Source organism: Kogia breviceps, chromosome 10 (genome assembly GCF_026419965.1).
Source record: "Kogia breviceps isolate mKogBre1 chromosome 10, mKogBre1 haplotype 1, whole genome shotgun sequence".
Lineage (NCBI taxonomy): Eukaryota > Metazoa > Chordata > Mammalia > Artiodactyla > Physeteridae > Kogia > Kogia breviceps.
The window spans coordinates 84,665,984-84,692,612 of record NC_081319.1 but is presented as its reverse complement, the minus strand read 5'-3'; the positions used below and the strand labels follow the sequence as shown (position 1 = coordinate 84,692,612).

The following is a 26,629-nucleotide window of genomic DNA, read 5'->3' as shown; positions in this document are numbered from 1 at the left end:
GCGGGAGGTTCGGACCCGGGAATTCCGAAGGCGGGGTCGGAGCTGCCCGCGCGCGGAGGCCGCGCCCCTCCTGGCCCTGGTTTCCTCGCTGTCAAACAGCCGCAGGAGCACCAACCCCGGCCGAGCTGGCACTGCCTGGAGAGGGGACCATTCCGAGACTGCACCGCGCGGTAGATACGAGCCTGGGCTGGGGCGGGGAGGGAAAAGGCTGGGTTTGCCTTGCATCATCCCGGGAGCCCTTTCTTCTGTCTTTATCCCACCCGGAGAAGTCGGTAAGCAAGGGTTTAGATCCACTTTGCTGGAGAACGTTAGAGACCCGTTTGCACTGCCTTTCGAGGGGTGACAGTGGATACACTTCCCACTGGGGTTCAAGCCAACTAGTTATGAGTGAGGGATTGGCCAGAAGAGTGAGGCGTGGGCTAGCAGGAGGGTTACTCTATTTGGATCAGCAGGTTTTACAGGAAGAAGCTTCTTTTCTCCAAATTACAGAGGTGACAAGTTAATATCACACAGAAGCAGCCCCTACCCTCACCGCCACACCTACAGTTCGAATTTCCTTAGAAGCTGCCTAATGTATTGTTGCCTTGCAGATTGAAGGCTCCTGGAATACTTAGCCTGAGGATTCGATTCAGCTTCGTGCCACAAGACGCCTTCATTTTTGCACTACACTGGAACCTTCACCAAATTGTTCAGTTGCAAAGCTGTTGACAGCCAATTTTGCATCGCGTCCTAGGCTCCTTGCACTCTGAATTTGCCCTGCTCAGGGAGTGTGCTCAAAGTTGAAGTTGCACAAAGGACAGCTCAAGTTTGCATCAGACGGAAACTGAACTTAGGCCAGATGTGCATGGCCCAGGGAGTGGGAAAGGTGATGGATTCCTAAAGTGGAAGAGGTGGTGTGGAGGGGGCACCACCCATGCTGCCTTGCTTCCAGCTGCTGCGCATAGGGGGCGGCAAGGGTGGCGATCTCTACACCTTCCACCCCCCAAGTGGGGCTGGCTGCACCTACCGCTTGGGCTGCAGGGCCGACCTCTGTGATGTGACCCTGCGGCCCCAGCAGGAGCCCGGCTTCATCTCTGGAGTCCATGCAGAGTTGCACGCTGAACGCCGGGGTGACGACTGGAGGGTCAGCCTGGAGAACCATAGCAGCCAAGGTGAGGAGTGAGCAGAGCAGCCTTATGCCTGAGCAGTTGCAGTTCTGGGCTGGAATGACCAAGAGTCTCCACAGGGAGTCTGCCTGCCTCCCAAACTCCCCATCAGGTTGGATGGATGGTTGTCATCCAGACCCGTCTTCCCATCAGAAATGTGCAGAGTCAGATCTTTGTGGGGCTGACCCTGTTTAGCTCTTAGAGGGGCTGGGAGTTAGATCCAGGGCCTGGAGTATTACAGTGGGGTTGTTCTGGGGCCACTGGGGGACAAGCTCAGACTTGACTAAGTTTCCAGATTTGTTTAGGCACCTTGTCCTTGGCTTAGGGCAGTTATATGTTGAATTATGTTTTAATGATCTGGACATGTGTCTTACTCCCTGACTTGGAGGCAGTTAAGTCAGCCTCAGAAGGCCTGGGTTCCCATCTCAGTTCTGCTACTGGCACCTGGCAGTATCACTCAGGCCTGTCACTTCACCTTTTTAGATCTTAGTTTCCTCTTAGGTAGAATGTAAATCTTTGTAAGGTCTGTTTTGGGGAGTGCTGTGGGGATTGGATATAGTGGCCAACATTCAATTAGTCCTATTATGAGACAAGAACATTTTAAGGGCATTAAATGTAGATGAGCACAAATACACCATTTTACAGACAAGGAAAATGAGGAATAAAGCTAACTTGTCCAGGGTCACATGGCTGGTAAGTGGTGGAGCTTGGATTTGAACCCAGACAATCTGAGCTATGCTGATTAGTACTAAGTTGGAACTGAGTGAAAGTGGGCATCTCTGAGAATTGGACCTCAGTGAATTGAGGGAAGGAGTTCATTCCCTCCATGTGCCCTGGGGGAGGGCATAAGAAAAATAAACTCATTCCCAACTCACAAGGAGTTTCATATCTGATGTCACCTGCTGAGAGATTTAGAATGTGAGAATTTGATGACAGGTGTCTTGTTCTTCCTCATGTTCCCCAGAAAACCAGACAGGACCAGATTTCTCCACTTCTGACCTGTCATTTGTTTTTGTCGTTCTCTGTATTTGTCTGGTGCCCCACAATCAACAGGGACTTTGGTCAATAATGTCCGACTCCCAAGGGGTCACAGGCTGGAGTTGAGTGATGGTGACCTTCTGACCTTTGGCCCTGAAGGGCCCCCAGAAACCAGCCCCTCAGAGTTCTACTTGTTTCAGCAAGTCCGAGTCAAACCTCAAGATTTTGCTGCCATTACTACCCCACGGTCTAGGGGAGAAGAGGGAACCGGGGTTGGTTTCCGGCCCATGCTGCCCTCCCAGGGGGCTCCACAGCGCCCCCTCAGCACCCTCTCCCCTGCCCCCAAAGCCACGCTGATCCTCAACTCCATTGGCAGCCTCAGCAAGCTCCACTCCCAGCCCCTCACCTTCTCACGGAGTGGGGGTAGGCCACAGAGCCTGCCTGTTCCCACTCCAGCTGGGGAAGTGGGGACCACCCCTTCTGTCCCACCCCCAAGAAACCGGAGGAAATCAGCTCACCGCGTGTTGGCAGAACTGGATGATGAGAGAGAGGCTCCCAAGAGCCCCCCACCAGTCCTTATGGAGCCCAGGAAGAAACTCCGTGTAGAGGAAACCCCACTGACACCCAGTGGGTAAGTGGAGAGAACTTTGTCTCGTTATTTCACTGCCTTTTGATTCTTTTAGAGCCCTAGGCTGGGAGGTAGCTCTCTGCTTGGGGGATGGGGATGGGAGATGGAACAGAGGTTGGAATGACAAGACCTGGGTTAGTTCTCCTAACCAGATTCACCTTTAGTCTAGTGAATCTATATAGGTTCACTGCAGTTATCCAGGGGAAAGTTCTAGGCTTCTGCAGGTTTCCAGTGACCCTGGTTTTTGTGTCACTTTCTTCAGAAATCGACGTGGGCGTCCTCGGAAACACCCAGTGAGCAACCCCAGGGCTCCCCCTGCACTTGGGGGCGGGGAGCACTGTGCAGCCCCTTGTTGCTGCCTACCCCAAGAAGAGACAGTAGCCTGGGTTCAGTGTGATGGTTGTGACATCTGGTTCCATGTGGCCTGTGTTGGTTGCAGCATCCAGGCTGCCAGGGAGGCCGACTTCCAGTGCCCAGGCTGTCGTGTAGGCATCCAGACCTAAGGCCCACCACCAAAGCACCAGAGGACAGAGCTGGCACCTCCAGGACATGGGTGGACACTGGGGTGCCAATGGGTCCTAAGAGATGCCCTCTTCTTCCCTTGCCTCTCTAGGAGGGAATGACTACAGGGGAAGGGTCCATTCCTATGGATTATCAATTCAAGGCCTGAAGCAGGCCCTCATGGCCAAGGTAACAGAAGAGATGGCTTCCTGCCAAAGATATTGCTGCCTCCAGAAAGTTGCCAGTGAACTGGAAATTCCCACTTGTCACAAGCCGTAGGTCCTTGTTGTCATGGACACTAGAATGTCTGGTCAAGAGAACCCGTCAATCGCAGGGGTCATACCTGGGAAGTTATAAGCCCCAGACTTGAACAAGCAAGTTCTAAATGTTCTAGATGGCATCGCCTAAGGCATCTCTGGGAAAACCTAGGGCACAGCCCCCAAACTTCCTTATACTGTGGGCAGTCCTGCCGCTGATCACCATTATCGTGACCTGACTTTTCAGAGCTTTGCTTCCATTTCCAAATAAAGAATGAGCAGCTTCATATACTCCAAGGTACTTACTCTTTTTGTGGGTCTGATACTCCTTGCTTTCCAATTCTTGAGAGAATGGAGTGGTAAAGTCTGGAAAACTAATTCAGATTCTTAGGGGAGGAGATGAGCAGACAAGGTAGAGAAATACAAACCTGCTCGCTGAAAAGGTGCAAATATATGAGGTAAGCTGGAGGTGGGAAGACAGGAAAAGTAATCCAGGTAATTAGTTTCTAGTTTAAAAGAAAACAGATCCGGGACTTCCCTGATGGTCCAATGAGTACGACTCTGAGCTCCCAATGCAGGGCGGCCCAGGTTCGATCCCTAGTTGGGGAACTAGGTCCCGCATACATGCCGCAACTAAAGAACCCGCATGCCGCAACTAAGAGCCCACATGCGCCACAACTAATAGATCCCACGTGCCACAACTAAGACCTGGTGCAGCCAAAATAAATATTTATAAAACAACAACAAACAACAGATCCACTGCCATTAAAATAAGGTACTTGGGATTTGGTCAAGTTCATGAGGGTGGCAGAACTTTTACAAGGTTCACCAGTACTACCAAGAAAACCTGAGACACCAGCTACAACAGATGGCAACCTGGTCCAGTGTATCAATGTAACCCACGTATGCTACACTGATTCTCTTCTGAGAGTCGTATGCCAAGCCAAGATACTGTCAAAGTAGCATTTCTGTAGTTCTTATTAGGAAAGCCCTATCTTGACCTATCCTATTGTACCTGCATATCCATCCCCTTCCTCCTCTACTTAGACTTACCAACCCAAGTTTCTTACACATTAAGGAAAGGCTCCAGAGCAAGGGCCCTAATTAGGAAGTGGCAGAGGCAGGACTAAAATGTGGGAGTTTTGGTGAGTCACAGACAGGGTAGGCAAAAACCTTAAGTGGAAACCAAATGGACCCAGGTATCAAGAAAGCACAAAGTAGAGTTTCCGGTTGGGGTGATATGCAGAAGAAACGAGTACCTAAAAGACTTGATTTCTTAGCACAAAGCCTCTGAGGACTTCCAGAGTAGAGTGGGGAAAAGCAAAAAGCCAGCTCCTAATAGGGAATGGGCTATGTAATAACTGCATCTTTGGGCAAAAATAAGGTGTTCACCTCCAATTTCCCCAGGTCACAGGCTCCTAAGAACTAGCTCACACCTATAAGAGCCCTCTACATATAAACTTGGGACCCAGTCCCACATCTCTCTCTGACATTGTGACTCTGGGCAGTTTAAACGGCATCCTTGGTCTCAGGGTCATTGGGGTGGGAGAGCTATTAATATCCACTATTAACTATCCCCATCCACTCTTCAGTAACTAGAGGAGAATAAACCAAAGACAAAAGTATCCACCTACTATGTCCCAGGCTTCTTTATTTAAGAACAAAGTGTTGAGTGATATGGGGATTAAAATCAAGAGCATCATTGAACTTCACCTTCCCTCCAACCAGTTCCCCCAAACTCCCTGCCCCCACACCCTTTGTGTTCCCAATTCCTTTCTTAGTGAATGAAGAACTTAATCCCAAAGCCCTGGTTCGAACCCCAGGGTTCTCTCCCTAGCTGTCCCCCTTCCTCTGCCCCCATTCCTGGGAAGGGCAGACACCTCAGTTTGAATGCATGGGGGAGCCCAGAGTGGTGACAGACACTGAGGGAAAGGCCTCACCCTCAGGAAATGGGACTGAGGAGTACAGCGTAGTGAAATGAGGACCCCCATAGCCTGGGGTACCAAAATGGGGCCCTGGCGCCAGAGGAAAGGATACTGGTCCCCCTGAGAAAGGAGACCCAGCAGCCTCAAAATCCTCTCGTTGCGAATAGTCACTGCTTGATCGTTTGCCCTTCTGGCGACGGTTGCAGAACCACACTCGGACCACCTGGGAGTGGAAGACAGGGGAGAGGGACATTCGATCATAAGCTGTGGGAGGTGTGACTGGGGAGGAGATGGAGCACACAGGGATGCGGACAGGGGCACTCACATCCTTCTCAAGCCCGAGCTGCTGAGCAATGTGGCTGATCTGCTGCAGGGTGGGCTTTGGGCACTGCAGGAACATGCTCTCCAGGTTGCCTCTCACTCGGTTCTCAATACTTGTCCGCTTTCTCTTCCGGGCCTGCATGAGGGTCTCTGCCTTGCATATCTGGGCAGGTGGGGAGGAGATGACAAGGAAGGAAGTGGGAGGGCAAGCCTCGAACCTGCTGAGCAACAGCATCATGAGGTCAATGACTCGAGAGCCAGCTGCTCAGGAGCAGTGACTGGCACCAGGGCCACAAGAAAGATCCTGGAAGGTTGGGTTTAGACCAGTGGCCCTGGACCTTCTCCCAGCAGAACTGAGGAATTGCACTCCATCCCATTGAGGACCACTGCCTCCAAGAGGGAGAGCTGCCAGCCACGGATGAAAGCAGTGGAAATCCGGCTGAGACCAGGCGGGTCCCTATGCATCCCCCCTCCCACCCTCACCTCCTGCAGATTCTCGTTGTTGTCAGCTTCCTCCACCCACTTCTGCAGCAGGGGCCGCAGCTTACACATGTTCTTGAAACTGAGCTGCAGAGCCTCAAAACGGCAGATGGTTGTTTGGCTGAACACCTTCCCTGGGGAGGTGGGTTGAAAGAAATAAGGTGAGGCAGCAGGCAGGGCCCTTTCGACCCCAAGACGCAGGGCCCTTTCGACCCCAAGACCCAGGGCTTGCCACCTCTTCCTGCCCTCCCAAGATCCCACACAAGTACGGTATCTCTTTCCCCTCTACCCTCACCCCTAAAGGGTAGAAACACCCTTCTCTCACTCCCTTGGTGGGGAGGAAAGGCCCAAATTCAGGGATGTTCCTTCCAGGGGAGATGTGGTCCCTGTGTTCTGTGGGTCAGAACATGCTAGGCGAGACTCACCAAAGAGAACCCCCAGGGTGAGCCCCACATCGGCCTGGGTATATCCCAAGGTGATCCTCTTCTGCTTTAGGAGCTTGGCAAATTGTTCGAGGTCTTTCTGAAGAGCTTTGATGTCCTGGGACTGCATTTTAAAAGGCAGAGGACATGTAAGAACATAGACATACCAGTTACCCACCCCACCCCCCCTTCCATTTGGGCCCCAAGGAATAAATAGTCTATGAGAGTATCTCTGCTTCCAGGCTACCCACCTAACAAGTAGAAATAAACTATATACAAATGTCATTTACCCCAGAAAGTGACACATCCATCAGATGCAGAACATCATTCGATAATAGAAAGAAAAGCCCAGGCCTCAATGAGAACACCTGTCAGGTTATGAAGGGGGCTCCTGCCCTTTAGTTCTTTCACACTCACAAAAGCTTTTTGACTCTAGTATTACCTCAGTTTGAGGAAGTTTTGAGTGTAGAGGTACAGAGCACCATGTCTCTGGTTCTCTTTCCAAATATACTCTCTCCAGCTTACTTTGAGGGTCCCACAAACTATGACAAGGCATGCACATTCACAACACAAACACACTACAAAACAGTCGTCATACGAGGTATGAATAACATGCTTTGTATATAGTTAGTGCTCAGTTTTTAAAAATATGATTATCCCTATTTTTAACTGTATCTTTTTGCAATATAAAAGCATCCTCATTGACTAAATCAACATATTTATTGAGCACCTTCTGCAAACCAGTGGCTACACAAAGTAGACCAAAAACCCTGGCCCCAGGGACTTCCCTGGTGGTCCAGCTGTTGAGACTCCACACTCCCAGTGCAGGGGGCCCGGGTTCCATTCCTGGTCAGGAAACTAGATCCCACATACCATAACTGAAAGCCTGCATGCCGCAACTAAAAGACTCCATGTGCCACAACTAAGATCTGGCAGCGCAGCCAAATAGATAGATAACCTAGCCCCCCAAGGGGCTTTCATTGTGATGAAATAATTATTATCCAATATGTTAGAAGTGCTATGGAAAAAAGTAAAGCAGAGTAGGGAATTATGGGGGAGGTGACAATTTTAAATAAGACAGAGGTGATGTTTGAGCAAAAGGAAGGAGCAAAGTGGAAAGGCCCTGAGGTGTGTGGGCCCTGGTAGTAGCAAAGCTAGCATGGCCGGAGCAGGGTGAGAGGACTGAGGAAAGGGAAAAAGAGGAGCTGATGAGGTCAGAGAGGTGAGCAGAGCAGCTCCTGGAGCTGCCGCCGTAACTTTGGTTTACTCAGAGAAATGGAAAGCCACTGAAGGGTTTTGTGCAGTGAAATGATCTGACTCTCACATTTTAAAATGTTCACTCCAGTTGATGTATTGACCATAGACTAAAGAGGCAACTGCAGCAATTCCAGCATAATGATGGTGGCTGGGACCAGGATGGCTCTAAGTAATGGATTCAGGATGTATATCCAAGGTAAAGATAGCAGCGTGTCCAAAGGATTGGGTGTAAGGATGTGAAAGGAATGAGGATGACTGGTTTGGGCCTTAAGCTACTGGGAGATGGACAGGGTGGGGCAGTGCAGGGAGCCATCCCAGCAGGAGACAGAAAATGTGGTGGTCAAGTCTAGAAGATATTTGAGTCTTGAGGGTGGATGAGAGGTGGATGAAAGGTAGACAGAGCAGAGGTTGATGGATGGAGCCCTGAAGCTCTCCAATGAAGGCCAGTGGCCAGAAGATGGAGAAGAGCAGCCAGGCCTCTGTGCAGTCCTGGAAACCTAACGGGAGTATTTCAAGGGTCATCAATCACATCATACTCAAATAAGGTAACTTCCATTCCCAACTTCTGCTCAACCGATGTCGCAAACCTATAAACGTCAGCTGTTCCCATCTTGGCTTTTCCAAATCATATTTTGGGGATTTGAAATAAGGTAAACCCCAGTTCAAATCCTAGCTTTACCATTTAGCAGTTAAGACCCGTGAAATAGGCTAATAATACCTCCCTAGGAGATTTTGTGCTGGTTAATGAGATAATGATGTAGAAACTGAGCCCACAGCCAGGCATTTAGGAAATGGACCACAATTGGCAGCCATTATCATTCAAGGCTCAGCCGTCGCCTCGAGCAAAGAGTCTAGGGCTACTCGGTCAGCTGCAACCAATCACACCTCCTTCGAAGAGGTCTGAAGGTTTAGTACTTGATCTCTAATTGCTTGCACTTGTCTCTTCCTCGGACTAGAAGATATATCCTTAATAGTCCCCAGCAGGGCTAGATGCGGAAGTCTTCAATTCCCTCAGCAAACCCTACATTTGGGGAATGGCCTGGAGATGACTTTTTCCCCTTTTCTCCCGCTGTTCACTACTTATGGAATTACGGCTGAAATTGGTGTTTCCAGCTCTCTACAAGGGGGTGTCAGGGTGTGCACTCTGCCTGACGGTGACTCACGGGGCCCAAGGCAGAGGTCAAGGGAAGACAAGCCCTAAACTTGATGGAGGGTAAACCCAAACTCCACACATCCATGCAGCCCAAACAGGAGCTTCTATTAGAAACCAGTCACACCCTGGACTTTCAGGAACAATAACCCTGGGATAAGCACTGTTTTCACCCTCAGGCCACACTTAACCCTAAGGCAGAGATCCTGGATCTGACCAAGCTCAAATTTTCAAGAAGGGATCCGGGTAGAAGAAGGGGCTCCAACCCCAAGCTGAGTCTGGTGCTGGGCTGGTAATGAGTGACCCGACCCAGGTCAGACCTAGGAAGTGGAAGGACCTACTTGACAAGGGCCGAGGGGGGAAGCAAGGCCAACTTCCGACTGCCCCAGGCCGCCCTGCCCTCACCTGCGGTTCTCTCTAAATTCCAGCCCCTAGTTCCCACCTGGTCCCTGCTCAGGGCGGCCTGCAGTCCCCACACACGCGTCCCGGGGCGCCGCCCTCGCCCGCTCCCCTCCTGGGTCAGCGACCCGAGCAGCTGCAGGCGACCACCTCCCCTCGCGTGGCCGCCCCCGGCCGGCGCGGTCGCCCCCCGCCGCCCGCCCCCAGCAGCTCACTCGCCTCCTCGGGGTTCGGCTCCAGCTTCTCCTTGTTCACCTTCTCGGCGCCAGCGGGGACGGCGCAGGGCTCCGGGGAGGCCCCCTCGGATTTGCTCTCCACCCCGGCTCCCGCCTCGCCCTCGGGCTGAGGGGGCTCCAGGCCGCCTTGGGGCACCAGCCCCACTCCAACCTGAGGTGCACAGTAGGCCATCCCTCCGCACAAGTCATAGGGCGAGGGGCACGCGGGAAGACCCCACACCTCGGCGCCGGGCCCAACCCCCGGCCCGATCCCTGACCCACCGGCAGGCCCTTGGAAGCTCATCCAGGTCCGAGGATCAACCCAGCCCGGCTCTGGCCCTCCCGGCCCATCGCCTCCACCGCCCGGCGGGGGCGAGAAGGCGAAGTCGGAAGCCAGGTGTCCCGCCATGGGGAAGGAAGGCGCCCCAAGCCGGGGGCCTAGGAAAACGAGGGCTCTCCAAGGGACGGCTCGACACCTCTCTCCCTCCCCAATCCCACCCACTAGCCTTGACCTCTGGCCCCGCCCCCTGGATGGGTGGGGGAGGGGACGGTGGGGGTGGGAGAAACTGAGGCGGAGGGTGTTTGCCGGCTGGTGGCGTTGGTGTCTGGAAGCCGACAGCCAGGCAGCTCCAGCCGGGCGCCTCTCCAGGCCCCAGATCCCGAGGCTCTTGGTGCAGGTCCCCCATGCGGGCCTTCACTCCCAACTCCCAGCAGGCCGCCCGGCCCTCCCGACGCCCCGCACACACCAGAGCTGCCTGGGATCTCCTCCACACCTCCTGCCCGTTCTTCAGGAGCCCGGCTGCTGGACCCCTCTCCAAACACCCTGGCACCGTCCCTTCACCCGAGCCCAGCCACCCTCTCGGCTCCTCAAATATTAATTGTTTATGTGTCAAGTCCTGATGGGGCTACCCCTCAATTCCTTAACAGCCCCCCTCCCCATTGTCCTCCTGCACCCCCAATCCAGGAACCTAGGTGTTCCCATTTAGACTACTGGCCAGATTCAGTTACCCCAAAGCTGCGATGCCCAGCCGCCATCTGCCCAGCCTGCTAAATTCCACCCCATCACCAGGGGCAGACTGCCAGACAGGCTTCCATTCCATCCCCAGCTTTCCTGGCCTCAGAGCCCCCTCACCTACCAGAGTCAGGGATGGAACCCCTACTTTCCCTTCTAGGGGCCAGGCTCTGGACTGACTGGTCCTGAGTCTCCCAACCTTTGTCCAGACAGAAGAATCGGATGCCCCCTCATGGGTCCCCCACTGTGGGTCATGCACATCAAGTTCCTTGCCCCCCTCTTCAGAGACCTACATTATCTAGTCCATAGTTGACTGTTCTCCCTCCCCCACCTCCCAGCCCAGGCCTCCGGTCCTAGGCCCTGGGTGGGAAAAGCCCAGGAGGGAGGGGGAAAGAAAAAAATATCTGACTTCAGGTTCAAAGAGGCTTGGGAGGGTTGGGGTGGGGGGCGGACAATGGCCTTGGCTGGACAATCCTGGTCCCCAGAGGGGGCAACTCTAACCCTAAACAAGTGCTCAGCCCTTGAATGGGCCTGGATGGCTCCCCTGGGGACAGCTTCCTGCCCCCCAACCCCCCAGCCCCAATCCCCTCACACGGAATACCCCTCAGAGCAGCTAAAAGAGCTCCACAATAACCACCCCATCCCCTCAAAGACTGAGCCTCAGACAGGGACCCCCACTGGGACCTAGGTCTCCTGTCCCCCTCTAGAGGACTCAGGCGTCCAGCCTCATCATCTACCCCTCCCCCAGCCCCCCCAGGCCTTTGTGTATGGGGGCTGGTGAAAAGATGAGGAGGGGGTGGAGAGCGACTTGGTGGGGTGTGCAGGAAGCTTGCCCTAAGCTCTCCCACAGGGTCTATTTTTCTGGGCCTGTCCTGAGGGCTCACACTGCAGGCATAGTGCTTGATTCTGTTTGCAAGAGAATAGCTTTCAGACTGCCTGTCTGCTTAGGATGAAGTTTGTCTGTCTGCTCCCCAAACTTGCCCTAAATGAAGGCCCCGAGGTGAATTGGGGGGCCTCTGGAAAGGCTGTAGACCAGAGCTCCCTACAGCTTGGAAGGCCAGAATCCTGAGCCTGGGACATGGACCTCTGCCGACTCAGACATCTCTTCATCTCAGCCCCGTCTGAGGTTGTTTGCTCAGCATCTGCCTTCTGAGGGGCTTGGGGGTCCTGTTGGGGGTCCTCTTGACTGTGGCCAGCCGTCTTCAACTCGGTGGTATCTGGGAGTCTTTTGAGCCTGTTTTTTGGGTTTTTGTTTTTTTTCTCCTCTGAATCTATATCACACAGCCCCTGCTCCAGCCCATCTCTAAGTACTTTTTGGGCAACTAATTGTACGCATGCATTTCAATACTTCCCATAGGTCTGTTGGAAGATCTACAGGGCAGAGAAACTGGAGCTGTATTCACCACTAAACCACTAACTGCCCAAAAGGCAGATAGATTAAGGGGCCTGGTGGGGGTGGAGAGGTGTGCTTTGGACCAGGAGGGGCCCCTCCCCAGCCATCTCCCCAACCCCCAGGACAGAGCCATCACAGCCCCTTTGTCATGCATCTATCTGCTGTCTGCCAAGAAGACGGCCTCCCGGAGGAGGGGGAGGGGCGACCTGGGAAATCTCCTACAGCAGTGCTTCTTGGCTCGCCGCCCTCTAGGCTCCCAGAAACCCCTTCCCCCATGTGGTCCAGAGAGCCCCTGTACCCCTGTCTTCCCAGCGGCCCCTAAAACATCTTTCCCTTTCCCCCCCACTCAACAACACCCTCTGTTTTTTAGATTTCAATCAGTAGTTGCTCTAGGTGGTATGTTTCTGGCCTGGGAAAGAGTCCCATTCCAGAGGGAGAGACAGGAGGGGAGGGTGCCTGGCTGCCTGGCTGGCTTGTAGCCAGAGATCTGAGCCAGATCAGTCAGGTGTTGCCTGGAGCCTCACCCAGAACCTTAATGGAAAGTTAAGTTTGTCTGCAGTCCTAGCCAGCCCCTGCCCAGGCCAGCTCTGTGCAGGCCCAGAGGAGACTGGAAGCAGGGTTGAGTCATCAGACCTGGCTCCTCCACTCTCCTGGGTCTTAGGGAGTCACTAAACAACTTCAAGTCCCTGAAACCAATGTAGGACTGGGCTCTCAAACTCTCTGCATACACCTTTATTATAGTGCAATGTCAAGGTCCTACACAAAGACAAACGCAAGTATCTGGTTGTAGAGCATGACCCAGGGAGGGCAGGTGAGGGCCACCACTCCCTGCCAGGTGTGGCTGGTCTGGCATGGTTGCTAAGAGGTGCGATGGTGGCCTTGCTGCTGTCGGCCCAGCCATCCCCTCGCTGTTCTGTTGGGAAAACCAACGGAAATGGCTCATGGGGATCAACGGAGACTTGCTCTAGACCAGGGTAGCAAACCCCTTATTTTGACTTCTGGCTGCTGTCAATCTGAAGGCAGAAGAAAGGAAAAGAATGGAAGGCTGAGGAGAGAAGGATTCAGGCTTTGCCCACTTTGGGAGAATATCTCCCTTAATCTCAATTTGCACATTTTCCACTGCTCACTGTAAACCACACCCCTTCTTCTCAACAACTGACCCTATGATCTCTCCTGCAAGGTCTGCAAACTGAAATCTTCTTTTCCCAAATCCAGGTACTGTTACCTCAAATCTAGGAGTCAGCTCTCTGCTTGTAGTCTGTAGGGAGATAGAGAGGTGAAAGCAAGAGGGAGGGGAAGCCAGGTGAAGAGGTCAGGAATAAACCAAGGGTCTGCAGACCAGGGTCCTGAGCCCTGGCTCTGACACCCCAACGGACGGCACCTCGCTTCCTGTGCCTTGGTTTCCTCATCTAATAAAGAGGAATTTGACCAAATGAGCCCTAAATTTCCTTCCAGCTCAGACATAAAAGTGCTGCCCCTCTCCCGTACAACCTCCTCTCTATCCTCCCCACTTAGTTGTCATGGGACTAGCAATCTCTCTCTGCACACCTGTGAAGAGAAATTGGGGTTGGAAGGGTGGGAGAGGAGGGACTCAGCAAGATGCTGGCACAGGCTTTCCCGCCCCGCACCCCCATCTCCCAGCAGCCTTCCTGGGAAATCTAGCAGAGTTTCCCCTCAAGTTTGATCAAGATTTGTTTGATGAGTTTGGGAGGCCAGTTTTGATTTGGTTTTGGTGTTTGGGAACTTATAAGAAACATACTTCAAGGACAGGTAAAAAAAAAAAAAAGAAAAAAAAGAAAAAGAAACATACTTCAGGAAGTAAAACTCTGTGTGTGTGTGTGTGTGTGTGTGTGTGTGTGTGTGTGTGTGTGTACAAAGGCTAGAGAGGAAACGGAAATCCTAACCTACTCCTTCTTCTTTTCATATTTTTCATATTCCTTCCTCAGCCTCCCAGAGAGAGGGAAACCAGATGAGCCTTAAGGTCGCTTCTCAAAAAAAAAAAAAGAAAAAGAAAGCAAAACCTACCTGTCAGGACTTCCCTGGTCATCCAGTGGGTAAGACTCTGCGCTCCCAATGCAGGGGGCCTGACTTCGAGCCCTGGTCGGGGAACTAGATCCCACATGCATGCCGCAACTAAACAAAGAAAAAAGAAAGACAGTTCTAAAATTCTGAGCATACCTGCTGCCCTGCCCTTCTGCCACTTCTTCCAGAGGATGGTGCCTACAGCTCCCACAGTGACCACTCCAGAGGCCAGGAGCCCAAAGAAGATCCACACAGGGGTGGGTGTGTGTTGCTTAGAACCAGAAGACTCTGAAAGGTTTGGGCATGTGAGGCACTGACAGACCAGCCTGGCTCCCCCACCCTTTCCCTGGGCTACCCTGTCTGCTCATCTGAGGTCCTGCAGAGACCCAGCATTGGACTGGGATGCCACCAGACAGGAAACCTCTGCTGTGTCAAAGGGCATCTCAGTGGACTGCTGGCTATAAGCAGTCCCATCCCACTGGGATCAGATGGCTTGAGGTCCCAAAGACCCAGGGTTCAGGGACAGCTGGACACCAGAGGACAGAAGCCACGGGCCCTGCATGTTGGGATGGGCTCTCTTCTAGGGGGCTTTGTAGAGAGGCACACGCACTGAGGGAGCCAGTGGGACAGGAAGGAGTGGTGGCAAAGGAGACCTAGAGACTCCTAGACCAGGGGGGACTTACCACCTCTGGTCTTGCCACACTGCCATGCATCCTCCACAACAGGGCCTGGGCTGCCACCTGGGCATCATTCACACCACATTCCATGGTGACTGTTGTTCACGCCCCGACCTGAGTACCCTGGGGTGCTAAGCCCTGGGCCAGAACTTGAACACCAAGTAGAGAATGGATTGGGCAAATATGTGTGAGAGAAGGCAAGCCCAGTGGCTAGGCTGGTCAGCAATAGAACTGTGCTCATGAAGGACAAAGATAATGCACGGACTTCTCTGGTGGTCTAGAGGTTAAGACTCCACACTTCAAATGCAGGGGGCACGGGTTCAATCCCTGGTCTGGGAAGATCCCACATGCCACGTGGTGGTGTGGCCAAACAAACAAACAAAAAACTGTGCTCACGAAGGGCACATTTAATGCAGTAGAGGTCTGCTCCCTCATCCCTCCCCGCTATGCCCTCGGCCCCTTCACCTTCCCCACTGCTCAGTCCCCGCCTATCATTCCTATCATAGGCTGCAGGCTGGGGCCCCACCCCAGCTTCCAGGTATTTCCTGAAATGGTAGAGGCAGCTCTTGGTCAAGAAGGATTACTCTTTTCACTTCTCTCCATCTGTAGTTCTGTTTTTTTCTAGCTTGCTTTTGCTGGAATTGAAAGACTCAAGTGTACTGAGAAGGGAGTCCTGGCCATCAGAGTTGTATCGCCAGTGTCCCCAGGTGCTCTGATTCCCAAGCAAGTCATGTGACTCTGAAATGCCGAAGTCCCAGAACACCAAAGGAAAACAAAACATTAGTTTTCTCTACCTCCACTCCCACCACTTCCCAAAATGCCTGGAATTCCCTTCCTCGGCTGATAAACCTTCACTCATTCTCCAAGACATATCTTCCCAGGTCATGCACATCCCCACCAAAGTCACGCTGCACCCCACCCTTCATGCCCTGCAGCAAGTGGCTCCCTCCTTTGCTCCCATCATGCCCTGCTCATGCCACAGTCATGGTACTGACCACACTGAGCCCTTCTGAAGGCAGGGACCCATGCCCCGTGCCCAGCATCATGGGGTTTTGTTTGTTTGTTTTTGGCCGCACCTTGCCCATGCAGGACTTCCCTGACCAGGGATAGAACCCGCACAGTGGAAGTGCAGAGTCTTAACCGCTGGACCACCAGGGAAGCCTCATCGAGCTTTTTAAATCGAAGTATAGATCATGTACAGTATTATATTCGTTTCAAGTGTACTACATGGTGATTTGATATTTGCATACATTATGAAATGATCATCACGAAAAGTAATATCCCTCTGTCTCCAAAAGTGTTACTACTGGGGACTTCCCTGGTGGTCCAGTGGGTAAGACTCCGCGCTCCCAGCGCAGGGGGCCCAGGTTCGACCCCTGGTCGGCGAACTAGATCCTGCATGCATGACACAACTAAGAGTTCACATGCCACAGCTAAGAAGTCCACATACCACAGCTATGAATGAGCCCGCATGCCTCAACGAAGATCCCCCGTGCCATAATTAAGACCCAGCACAGCCTAAATAAATAAATAAATATTTTTAAAAAAATGTTAGTACCATATTATTAACCATATTAACCGTATGCCTTACACAGCAACATGTTTAAATCCCAGATCTAAATGCCACTACTAGATATATTGTGGATAGCTAATGTAACTGGACCTCTCTAAGCCTCAATTTCCTCATCTGGGAGTTGGAGATAACAATAGTGATCAAATGATATAATGCATGTCAGTGTTAATGTCATACCTGCCAATAAGAATTCAAGAAATTCAAGAACTAGTAGCTGCTATTTATTTTTTAATATTTATTTATTTATTTGGCCACGCTGGGTCTTAGTTGTGGCACACAGGATAGTCTATTGTCATTGTGGCATGCAGATCTTTTTTAGTTGCGCATGCAGGGTCTTTTACTTGTGGCCTGTGGGATCTAGTTCCCTGATGAGGGATCGAACCTGGGCCCCCTGCATTGGGAGCTCTGAGTCTTAGCCATTGGACCACCAGGGAAGTCCCAGTAGCTGCTATTGTAATGTTTAGTATTGGGAAAGTACCATGAACAGCATTTACTAGACCCTCAGATATTGCTAGATGAAAAAAAAAAAAAGATGTAGGTTAGAAATATACTTTTCTTGGGACCCTGACCAGGTCTCCAGGGTTCCTATAACTACTGGTGGAGATGGGGAGGTGGCTATGTCAGAAAGGCCATTTATTTCCCAGACCCTGGATTTGAAAAAGTTGGACACAATTTTTTTTTTTTTTTTCACCTGAAGGGAAGGCCTGGGCTTCTTGAGACAATGGAGAACTCTCTAGCCCTGTTCCCTGACTGGAGAAAGGTAGGAGTCTTATACTTAAGTCCTACCCTTTCCAATACCCAATATTCAATATCCAATCTTTTGGGCACCATCAGGTGCACACTAAGGTCTGGAGTCAGGGATGGAACCCCCCAGGAGGAGGAGGCAGCATCGGTGAAGGGTGCTGTATCCGGAGTGCTCAGCAGGGTGCCTGGCTTCGAGTTTAATAAATATTAGTTTAACAATAATGAATGAACAACTCCATATCTTTAGGACTGCTTTGAGCTCTTCCCTTCACTCTCCATCATCTTGGCTCTGATTCTTCTGCTCCATGATGCTTCTTAGTTGATGACAAGGTACTGACTGGGCTTTGGCCTTCATTTTGAGAATCAGCTTTTCCCAAACCCCTAGGTCCCTGGCTTCAGACCAGGATGCCTGGAACTCTGCCCACCTGCCCTCCTTGCAGCACCATTAGAAAGACTGGTCATCCAAGAGCTTGAGAATTCATAAAGGGCTTGCTCAGGGCTGGGCTGGGAAGGAGTGATGAAGCTGTAGTGCAGAGAATAGGTTGCTGAGGGGAAAAGAAATGGTGGGAATGGGTTATCTCTAGTGGGCACTTTTTGGGGGAGATGATTCCACAAGTATCCTGTAAGAAGGTGAGGAGGTAGGACTATCATTAGGACAGCAAGAGTGAGTAAGGGGCATGGGGAGTGAAAAATGGGAAGGGAAACTCTTGCTGCCCTGCAGGATCTCATCCAGGCTCATAGTTTTAGATAGTAATGACTCCACTGTCCAAATCCTTGCATTTCACATCAGTGTACCCCACCACCTATTGGCCATCTTGATAGAATGTCTTACATCACCTTAAATTCAACATATCTAAACTAAGGATATCCTCTTAGCCCCCACGAGGGAACAATCTGGCCCTCATCCTACATTCCCGGTAGGTGGCATCACCATCCGACCTATCTGCTTGCTTAAGTCAAAACTGGGTTGTAGTGTGGGAAATTAACTTATGTCACAGTGGCCTCCTGGTACTGTACCATGAAGCTATCCAGAGGTCGTGGAACAAAAAGTCTCACAGACCAAACTAAGATGCTTGAACCACGTGGTTTATTAAATAAAGGTAAAACACACCATGAGGAGCAAGGGAAAGCGATGAGGGGAAGTTAACACATTTAAGATCAGGTTCAAATTGGGTGGAAAGCTCTTGCAGCCTGAATTCTGGGTTATGCATACTGATAGCCTCAGATGTCTCATATGTTTTAGGGCTCATGAGTATTTAGTGCCTACTTTGGTCCCTCCCTCCCTGGCTCTAGAGTGCAGGCTCACTAGAGTGGTGCATGGGCTTTGTTGCTCTGCGGCATGTGGGATCTTCCTGGACCAGGGCTGGAACCTGTGTCCCCTGCATTGGCAGGCAGATTCTTTACAACCCCGCCACCAGGGAAGCCCTCTTTTTCTTTTTTTTTTTTTTTTTTTTTTGGCCCCATGGCATGTGGGATCTTAGTTCCCCAGTGATTGAACCCACAGGCCCTGCACTGGAAGCACAGAGTCTTCACCACTAGACCTCCAGGGAAGTCCCCCTCCCTCTCTTTCTACCTCAGTTCACACAAATACGTGTTCTATTGATACATACTTATCGACGTCTAACGTGTCTCACAGATTCCCAATGTGCTTACCTTTATAAATTCCATCTGTCCCATTTGTCTTCTTGTCTTCTATAGTAGAACTGGCTATTCCCAAACAATAGGTAGGTGTGCTTTACATGGGCGCTTATACTGGATTGCTGCCTACCTCAAAACCTTCCAGTTTCAAACCATTTCCAAGCTCTGCCCATTTTTAACTTCCCATTTCTCAAATCTGGACATTCCTCTCTATCCTCATCAAACCAACCCATAGCATTGCTTGCTTGGTTTATAGCCAGAGTCTTTCCAATTGGACTCTTTCCCTCCCATCTTAAACGTTTAAAATCCGTCCTCCTTGATATAATCAGGGTAATCAATCTGGAAATATGTGTCTGACTGCATAGCTCTCTGCTGCTCCTTCAAGGATTCCCTTTCGTTCTCAGGATGACTTCCAAGCTCCTTAGCAGACTAAACAAGGCCCCTCAAAGGCTTACTTCACCCTCATCTCCCACCACTCCCTGCCTTCACTCTACACTCTTGGACCAGGAATGTTTGAGCATCTCTACTCCTGCTGTTGTTCCATGTCCCAGTGTCTTCCTGAGACTGTTCACTCTCAAGGGAAGACTCGCCACCCCTTCTGCTCCATACGCCAGTGGCATTAAAGCCTTACCCTGGCCTCAAACCGTCTGCCACTCTACTGTACCCCTTTATTTCAGAGATGACCTCTGACTCTTACTCAGAGAATGGTGGGCTAATCCACAATGCACACACACACACACCCTGCACACTCATTATGGGCTGTACTGCCCTAACGGGGCCATTCCTTTTCTTCTTCAAAGTTTCTTCCTTGGCCTCCCTTTGACCCCCTGGTTATTGCCTTCTATCTAGCAGGGGAATAGAGAGGTAGGAGGTTTGAGGACAGTGCTCCTCAAGCTTGCCAGAGCCTAAGAATCACCTGGGCTGTTTGTTTCCTAGGCCTTTCCTCTCTAGAGCCTGACTCAGGAGGTTTGGGTGGGACCCAATAATCTATTTTTAACAAGCACCTCATTGGTGCTTCTTATGAGATATAATGCCTTGGTTTTAAGTCTCTGAGCTTTACTTTTCTCATGTATAAAATGAGGAAATAGTGCCTATCTTAGAGGACTAGAGGTAATACCTCTCCCCCTAAAAAAAAAAAAAAAAAAAAGAAAAGAAAAAAAAAGAAAACTGGTAGGTATTTTGAAACACATTGCTAGTCAGACATAACTCCTGTTATCATTGGCTCCTTTTCCAGAAATTTCTCCCTTTAGACTCACTCCTTCTCTTCCCAAAATAGGCTCCGAGAATAAATTGTCCTTCTCTACTCCTTAGCCCCTCACTTTTTTCCTCTAATTATTTTTATTGAACTATAGTTGACTTATAATATTATATTAGTTTCAGGTATACAACATAGTGATTCAATATTTTTATAGAATATATTCTATTTAAAGTTGTTATAAAATATTGGCTATATTCCCTGTGCTGTACAGTACATCCTTATATCCTCCTTTTTTTTAGCCCTTGCTGCATGGTACCTGGGATCTTAGTTCCCCCACCAGGGATCAAACTTCTGCCCCCTACATAGGGAGCACAGAGTCTTAACCACTGGACCACCAAGGAAGTCCCTATATTATTTATTTTATACCTAGTAGTTTGTACCTCTTAATCCCCTGTCCCTATCTTGTCCCTCCCTCTACTCCTCTCCCCACTGGTAACCACTAGTTTGTTTTCTGTATCTATGAGTCTCTTTCTGTTTTCTGTTGTTATATTCATTCATTTGTTTTATTTTTCAGATTCCACATATAAGTAAAAACATACAGTATTTGTCTTTCTTTGTCTGGTTTATTTCATTAAGCATAGTACCCTCCAGGCCCATCCATATTGTTGCAAAGGGCAAAATTTCATTCTTTTTATGGCTGAATAATATTCCATTGTAGATATACATCACATCTTCTTTATCCGTTCATCTGTTGATGGATACTTAGATTACTTCCATATCTTGGTTATTATAAATAATGCTGCTATGAACATTGGGGCACATCTATCTTTTCAAATTAGTGTTTTTGTTTTCTTTGGATATATACCCAGGAGTGGAATTGCTGGATCATATGGTTGTTCTATTTTTAGTTTCTTTAGGAACCTCTACACTGTTTTCCACAGTAGCTGTACCAATTTACATTCCTACCAACGGTGCACAAGGGTTGCCTTTTCTCCACATCCTCACCAATAAAATTTATTGTTTGTTGTCTTATTGATGATAGCCATTCTGACAGTGTGAGGTGATATCTCATTGTGGTTTTGTTTGCATTTCCCTGATGACTAAAGACATTGAGCATGTTCTCATGTGCCTGTTAGACATCTGTATGTCTTCTTTGGAAAAATGACTATTCGTGTCTTCTGTCCATTTTTAAAATCAGGATGTTTGGTGTTTTGGATATTGAGTTATATGAGCTGTTTATATCTTTTGGATATCAACCCCTTATGAGACATATCATTTGCAAATATCTTCTCCCATCCAGGACGTTGTCTTTTTGTTTTGTTGATAATTTTCTTCGCTGTGCAAAAGCTTTTAAGTTTGATTACATTTCATTTGTTTAGTTCTGCTTTTGTTTCCCTTGCCTAAGGAGACAGATCCAAAAGAATATTGCTAAGACTTATGTCAAAGTGTGTACTGCATATATTTTCTCCTAGAAGATTTATGGTTTCCAGTCTTACATTTAGGTTTTTAATCCATTTTAACTTTATTTTTGTATAAGGTGTGAGAAAATGTTCTAATTTCATTCCTTTACATGTAGCTGTCCAGTTGTCCCAACGTCACTTACTGGAGAGACTGTCTTTCCTCCACTGTATATTTTTGCCTCCTTTGTCATAGATTAATTAACCGTATGTGCATGGGTTTATTTCAGGACTCTCTGTTCTGTTCCATTGATCTATATGTCTGTTTCTGTGCCAGTACCATACTGTTTTGATTACTGTAGCTTTGTAGTATAGTCTGAAGTTGGGGCCCGTGGTACCTCTGGCTTTGTTCTTTTTTCTCAATACTATTTTGGCTATTTGGGGTCTTTTGCGGTTCCATACAAATTTTAGGATTATTTGTTCCAGTTCTGTGAAAAATATCATGGATATTTTCATAGAGATTGCATTAAATCTGTAGATTGCTTCGGGTTGTTTGGACATTTTAACAATATTAATTCTTCCAATCTATGAGCACAGGATATCTTTCCGTTTACTTCTATTGTCTTCAATTTCGTTCATTAATGTCTTAGAGTTTTCAGAGTATAAGTCTTTCACCTCCTTGGTTAAGTTTATTCCTAATTATTTTATTCTTTTTGATGCAATTGTAAACGGGATTGTTTTCTTGCTTTCTCTTTCTGAGAGTTCGTTCCCACTCACATTTAATTAACAAAATATTTTACTTGATTGGTTTTTTCTGATAATAAAGTAACATCAACCATCTCAGAATAACACCACAAAGAAAGCAAAAGCCCCTCCAACACCTTTCCTCCCAACATAACCACTGTCATCAGCTTGGTGAATTCTCTAAAAGGTTACTTTTCATGAATCTGCTTCTTTAAACAAAAAATTAGATTCTACCCTTATGTAACTTTTTTATTTTCTTTTTTCTTCCCAGCCAGTTTCTTTATTTTTCTTTTTTCTTCTTTGATTTTAACATGTTCTTGCAACCTTACTGAAATCATGAATATCCCAGAGTCATTTACCATTTAAAAAAATCAATTTAATGCTATCAAAATGTGATATTCACATTAATCCTGTTTGTCTTCACGTCACTGTCATGAGCCTTCATTCCAGGTGCCATAAACAAAGAGGGCCAGCACCACGTGCGCGGTGACCACTGCAACAATAACAGCATAAAAATAGCTGTCCCTATTGGACATCCCAAAGGCACCTTCAAAAACATATTTGTCGTGAAATATAACCCAGCAGGTACAGTGATCTTTAAAGCTGTGAGGAACAGGAGCATCTCCAGAGTGAATGCTAATGAACTCTCATTTCTGAAGCCAGGTGGCTGCAGTATGTTCAGTGATGCTTTATCAAGGTGCTCTGTGCCGGCAGCAGGTGCTCAGAAGCAGGCTGGCCTCAGTGGCTGTGCTCAGTCGGCTTGGGCGACAGGTCAGTCCAGGCGGGCTGCACTGGAAGTGCCTGCGAGCTCAGACTGACCGGCCTACTATCCACTTCCTAATTGCAAAATCCACCAACACTTTTCAGCCCTTATCTGATGTGGTCTCTCAACCGCCTGTGACCCTGGATGTCACTTCCTCCTGTCACTCTCCTGTTTGGGAGCTGACTCCTCTCCCCTGCCTCCCAGACTGGCTCCAGTACCCCAGCTGTGACTATTGGGTTTTCTGAGTCACTTCCTCGAGCCCTACCTTCTGCTCGTTCTCCAGGTGTTGCCTGGAAACACCCACTCACCTCTGGACTTCTCTCATTACCCTCCTAGCTCCCATCACCTGTCCTCCACACAGCTGCTTTTTCAACATAAGTCTGATCATTTTACTGCCCTGCCTGAGATTCCTTCAATGAGACCTTCCCCAATGCCTTCAAAAATAGTCCATTTCTCCACCTGGCTCCTCTGAGAAATGAACCTGACCAGGATTTGGAATCAGAAAAATCTGGATTGACGTTTCTCACTCAACAACATACCAGCAGTGTAAATTTAGGGAAGCTGTGTGACTTCTAAGTCTATCTCTCTCATCGGTAACACAGGAAAACAAGACTAAGGAATATGGCTGAGAGTCAAGAGTTTAATGCTAGTAAATGCAAGGGCAGAGAGGAGCGCTCTAAAAATCGATATGCTCTGATTCAGCCTATGCTTTCCTACCCGCAGTCAGATTTTCAGATCTCCCTGTGATTCCCAGAAGCCCACTCGAGCTGCCCAGTTGCCTGGAGTGCCCTTTTCCCCCTCTGGTTTGTCTGCCCAAGACCCTGTCTATCTTCCAACATTATTGAATTTCAGCCACTTCCTCTCAAGCCTTTCTGTACCTCTGAATGTAGAATTCACATCCTCCTTTGGGAAGTCCCTGACCCTACACATTCTGCTGTGATAGCATCTTTAATATTTTATTGTACTAATCTGCTCACTCAATTGTTTTTTTTTCTTTTTTCTTAAACCAAACTGACACCCTTTAAGATGAGATTTTAGTCATCTTTTCATCCCTCACACCAAGCACAAAATAGTTCATCAGTAGTGGGGGGTTGCCAATAACAATTCGATATAAAACTCATTTCCCCCTCTGCTCAGTTCCTGCCATGATGTAGGACTAAGTGTAGGGATTAAGTTTCAGACTGAAGTGTGGTGGGAGAGGATTTGGGATAATGTTACTTATGGCCTTACCTTCTCTCAGCTTTGGCAACCTTGTATCTCCAGACCTCTGTTGCTGGGCTGCAGGAAGCGCCCACAAAGGGCTTCACAGAGGCCACGGTTTGGGGGAGGGTGTGCTTGGGGTGAAGGGGAGAGGGTGGACACAACTGAGTGGCCCCAGAACTCAGCGCCCCCGTGAGGCACTGTCAGGCCTTGGAGCGGTGGGGGCGGGGCACCTGACCTCGGTTTCCCCGGGGGTCAAGCCTCTCGCTGCAGGGTTGGGGATCGGGTATGGAGGGGGTATGTGCAGCAGCACAGCAGCAGCACCAACAGGAACCGGCCAGGGCCAGGCCCGCTCATCTAGCCCCGAGGCAGGGCGAGCCCCACTGCCCGACCGACCGGGCTCCCCGTGGCGAATCCCAGGGAGGCTCCCACTGGGCCAGAGCTGCTTGAGAGACGGGACCTTTCCTTTTCCTTGAATCCCTTTGGATTAAATCTAGTCAGAGCCAGGCTTCTGCCCTACCCTGATGGACAGAGGTGCTTTGGTTCATCCTGACTGGATTTATGAATTTAAATTGTTCTTCCAGGGCTTCCCTGGTGGCGCAGTGGTTAAGCATCCACCTGCCAGTGCAGGGGACACGGGTTCCAGCCCTGGTCCGGGAAGATCCCACATGCCGCGGAGCAACTAAGCCCGTGCGCCACAGCTACTGAGCCCGTGTGACACAACTACTTACTGAAGCCTGCGTGCCTGGAGCCTGTGCTCCGCAACAAGAGAAGCCCTTACCACAATGAGAAGCCCCTGACAACTAGAGAAAGCCCGCGCACACGGAAGACACAACGCAGCCAATAAATAAAATCTATTTTTGGAAAAAAATTTTTAAAAATAAATTGTTCTTCCTCGGTCACCATGGGGTTATGACTGTTTTTATGCTCAGACTCCTCTTCACCAGTTAAATATTATGCTTTTAAAAATCTACTTTCGGGACTTCCCTGGTACTGCAGTGGTTAAGAATCTGCCTGCCAATGCAGGGGACACAGGTTTGATCCCTGGTCTGGGAAGATCCCACCTGCCTCGGAGCAACTAAGCCCCTGTGCCACAACTACTGAGCCTGCGCTCTAGAGCCTGGCAGCAACGACTACTGAGCCCACACGCCACAACTACTGAAGCCCAGGCGCTCTAGGGCCCATGCTCCACAACAAGAGAAGCCACTACAATGAGAAGCCCAGCACCGCAACGAAGAGTAGCCCTGGCTCGCCGCAACTAGAGAAAGTCCATAGGCAGCAACAAAGACCCAATGCAGCCAAAAATAAACAAAAAATTTTTAAAAAATTTAAAAATCTACTTTTATGTCTGATTTCCTAACCTCTGACTAGCCCCAACTTCCATTCTCAGTTGCTGGAGCATTTGAAGATGCATGGGTGTTTTTCTGGTTTCGTTTCAAATTTGTTTGTGGTAAAATACACACAACATAAAATATACCATTTTAACCATTTGTAAGTGTACCATTCAGTGGCATTAAGTACATTCACATTGTTGTGCAACCGCCGCAAAGAAACTTGTGTATGTATTCAATATAAAATTTAAAGTATAAAAGTAATATGTGCTTCTTGCTATAGGTAAATGCTCCAAAAATTTATAAATGAAAAGTTAGCAAATGTATTCTGTTTCCACCACCAAGAGGTAACCACATTAACAGTCTGCCGTGTAACCCCTCCAGATGTTTCTTTAATGACCATACAGGCAGATGTCCACATATTTGACGGTTTTATTTTTTGCTTTTACAGGGATGGGATAATGCTGTTCATAATAGTCTGCAACTCACAGACATCCCTCTGTACATATAATTAAATTCCTTTTTAATAACTGCATAATAGTCCATGATATGGATGCATCACAATTTATCTAGTCTTTCACTGGATGGACATTTGAGTTGTTTCCAGTTCAGCACAACAAATAAAGCTACAATAAACATCCTTACATGTTCTTAACCTGCTACCTCCATAGGAGATATTCCCCACCTTGGACTGCTGGGTCAGGGGGTGGCAGGTATTTTCCTTTACATTGTCAGATTATGTTCACAAACAATGGAAGCAGTTTCCAGTCCCCACAGTTTCCCTTCTCAAGAATACCCCTGTCCCTGTATCTTTATCAGCTGTAGATGTTATGGCTAATCGGTTGAGTGACCTTTCATGGGTTTGCAGACCATTTGGAATTGTAATTAAAGATTTTAATGAGGCCGAACTGCCAAGTTTATCTCTGCCTCAAAGAGACTTCAGCTTCCCTATTAATTCAGCCAGGATCAGTGCTGCTTGGTTTCTCAATAGTCAGGTTCTGAGGCTGGCTATGGCCGTGGTACCCATGCGGAACACCACGGAATGTAGTCAAGGGCTGTGAGAAGTTTGGAAGAAGGCTGGACCTAGGAGAAGTGTGGGTGGGCAGTGGTGACCAGTAGTACCCAAAGGTCCTGGGCCTATGTCCTTGGGGAGTGGTCTCTTCACCCCACCTGTCTGCCTTGTTCTGGAATGAGCTTGCTCATCTTTCAGGATGACTGAAAGGAATTCAGTCAGAAAGACATTATTTACCTGTGTGCAG

General features: G+C 49.1%; 2 protein-coding genes and 1 pseudogene across 3 annotated transcripts; 1 reads left to right on the top strand and 2 right to left on the bottom strand.

The window, feature by feature from the left end:
• The first annotated feature begins 28 nt into the window (after window positions 1-28).
• TCF19 (transcription factor 19) lies at window positions 29-3,800 on the top strand. 2 transcript variants are annotated; one of them, XM_067043160.1, is made up of 5 exons: window positions 29-170; window positions 591-1,151; window positions 2,199-2,754; window positions 3,014-3,044; window positions 3,365-3,800. In XM_067043160.1, exons 2-5 carry the CDS (start codon window positions 914-916, stop codon window positions 3,419-3,421), a joined length of 882 nt encoding a protein of 293 aa, XP_066899261.1. In that variant the 5' UTR covers window positions 29-170; window positions 591-913; the 3' UTR covers window positions 3,422-3,800. The 2 variants fall into 2 exon arrangements, with proteins under 2 accessions (XP_066899261.1, XP_058931172.1); XM_059075189.2 differs by lacking the exon at window positions 3,365-3,800 and having other exon boundaries at window positions 3,014-3,323.
• Window positions 3,801-5,390: 1,590 nt separating this feature from the next.
• Window positions 5,391-10,087, bottom strand: POU5F1 (POU class 5 homeobox 1). The gene is made up of 5 exons (XM_059075188.2): window positions 9,683-10,087; window positions 6,661-6,781; window positions 6,239-6,369; window positions 5,760-5,918; window positions 5,391-5,657 (listed from the first exon to the last, which is right to left on the bottom strand). Exons 1-5 carry the CDS (start codon window positions 10,085-10,087, stop codon window positions 5,391-5,393), a joined length of 1,083 nt encoding a protein of 360 aa, XP_058931171.1.
• Window positions 10,088-22,480: 12,393 nt separating this feature from the next.
• Window positions 22,481-26,397, bottom strand: LOC131764208 (vacuolar ATPase assembly integral membrane protein VMA21-like; annotated as a pseudogene).
• Window positions 26,398-26,629: the final 232 nt, after the last annotated feature.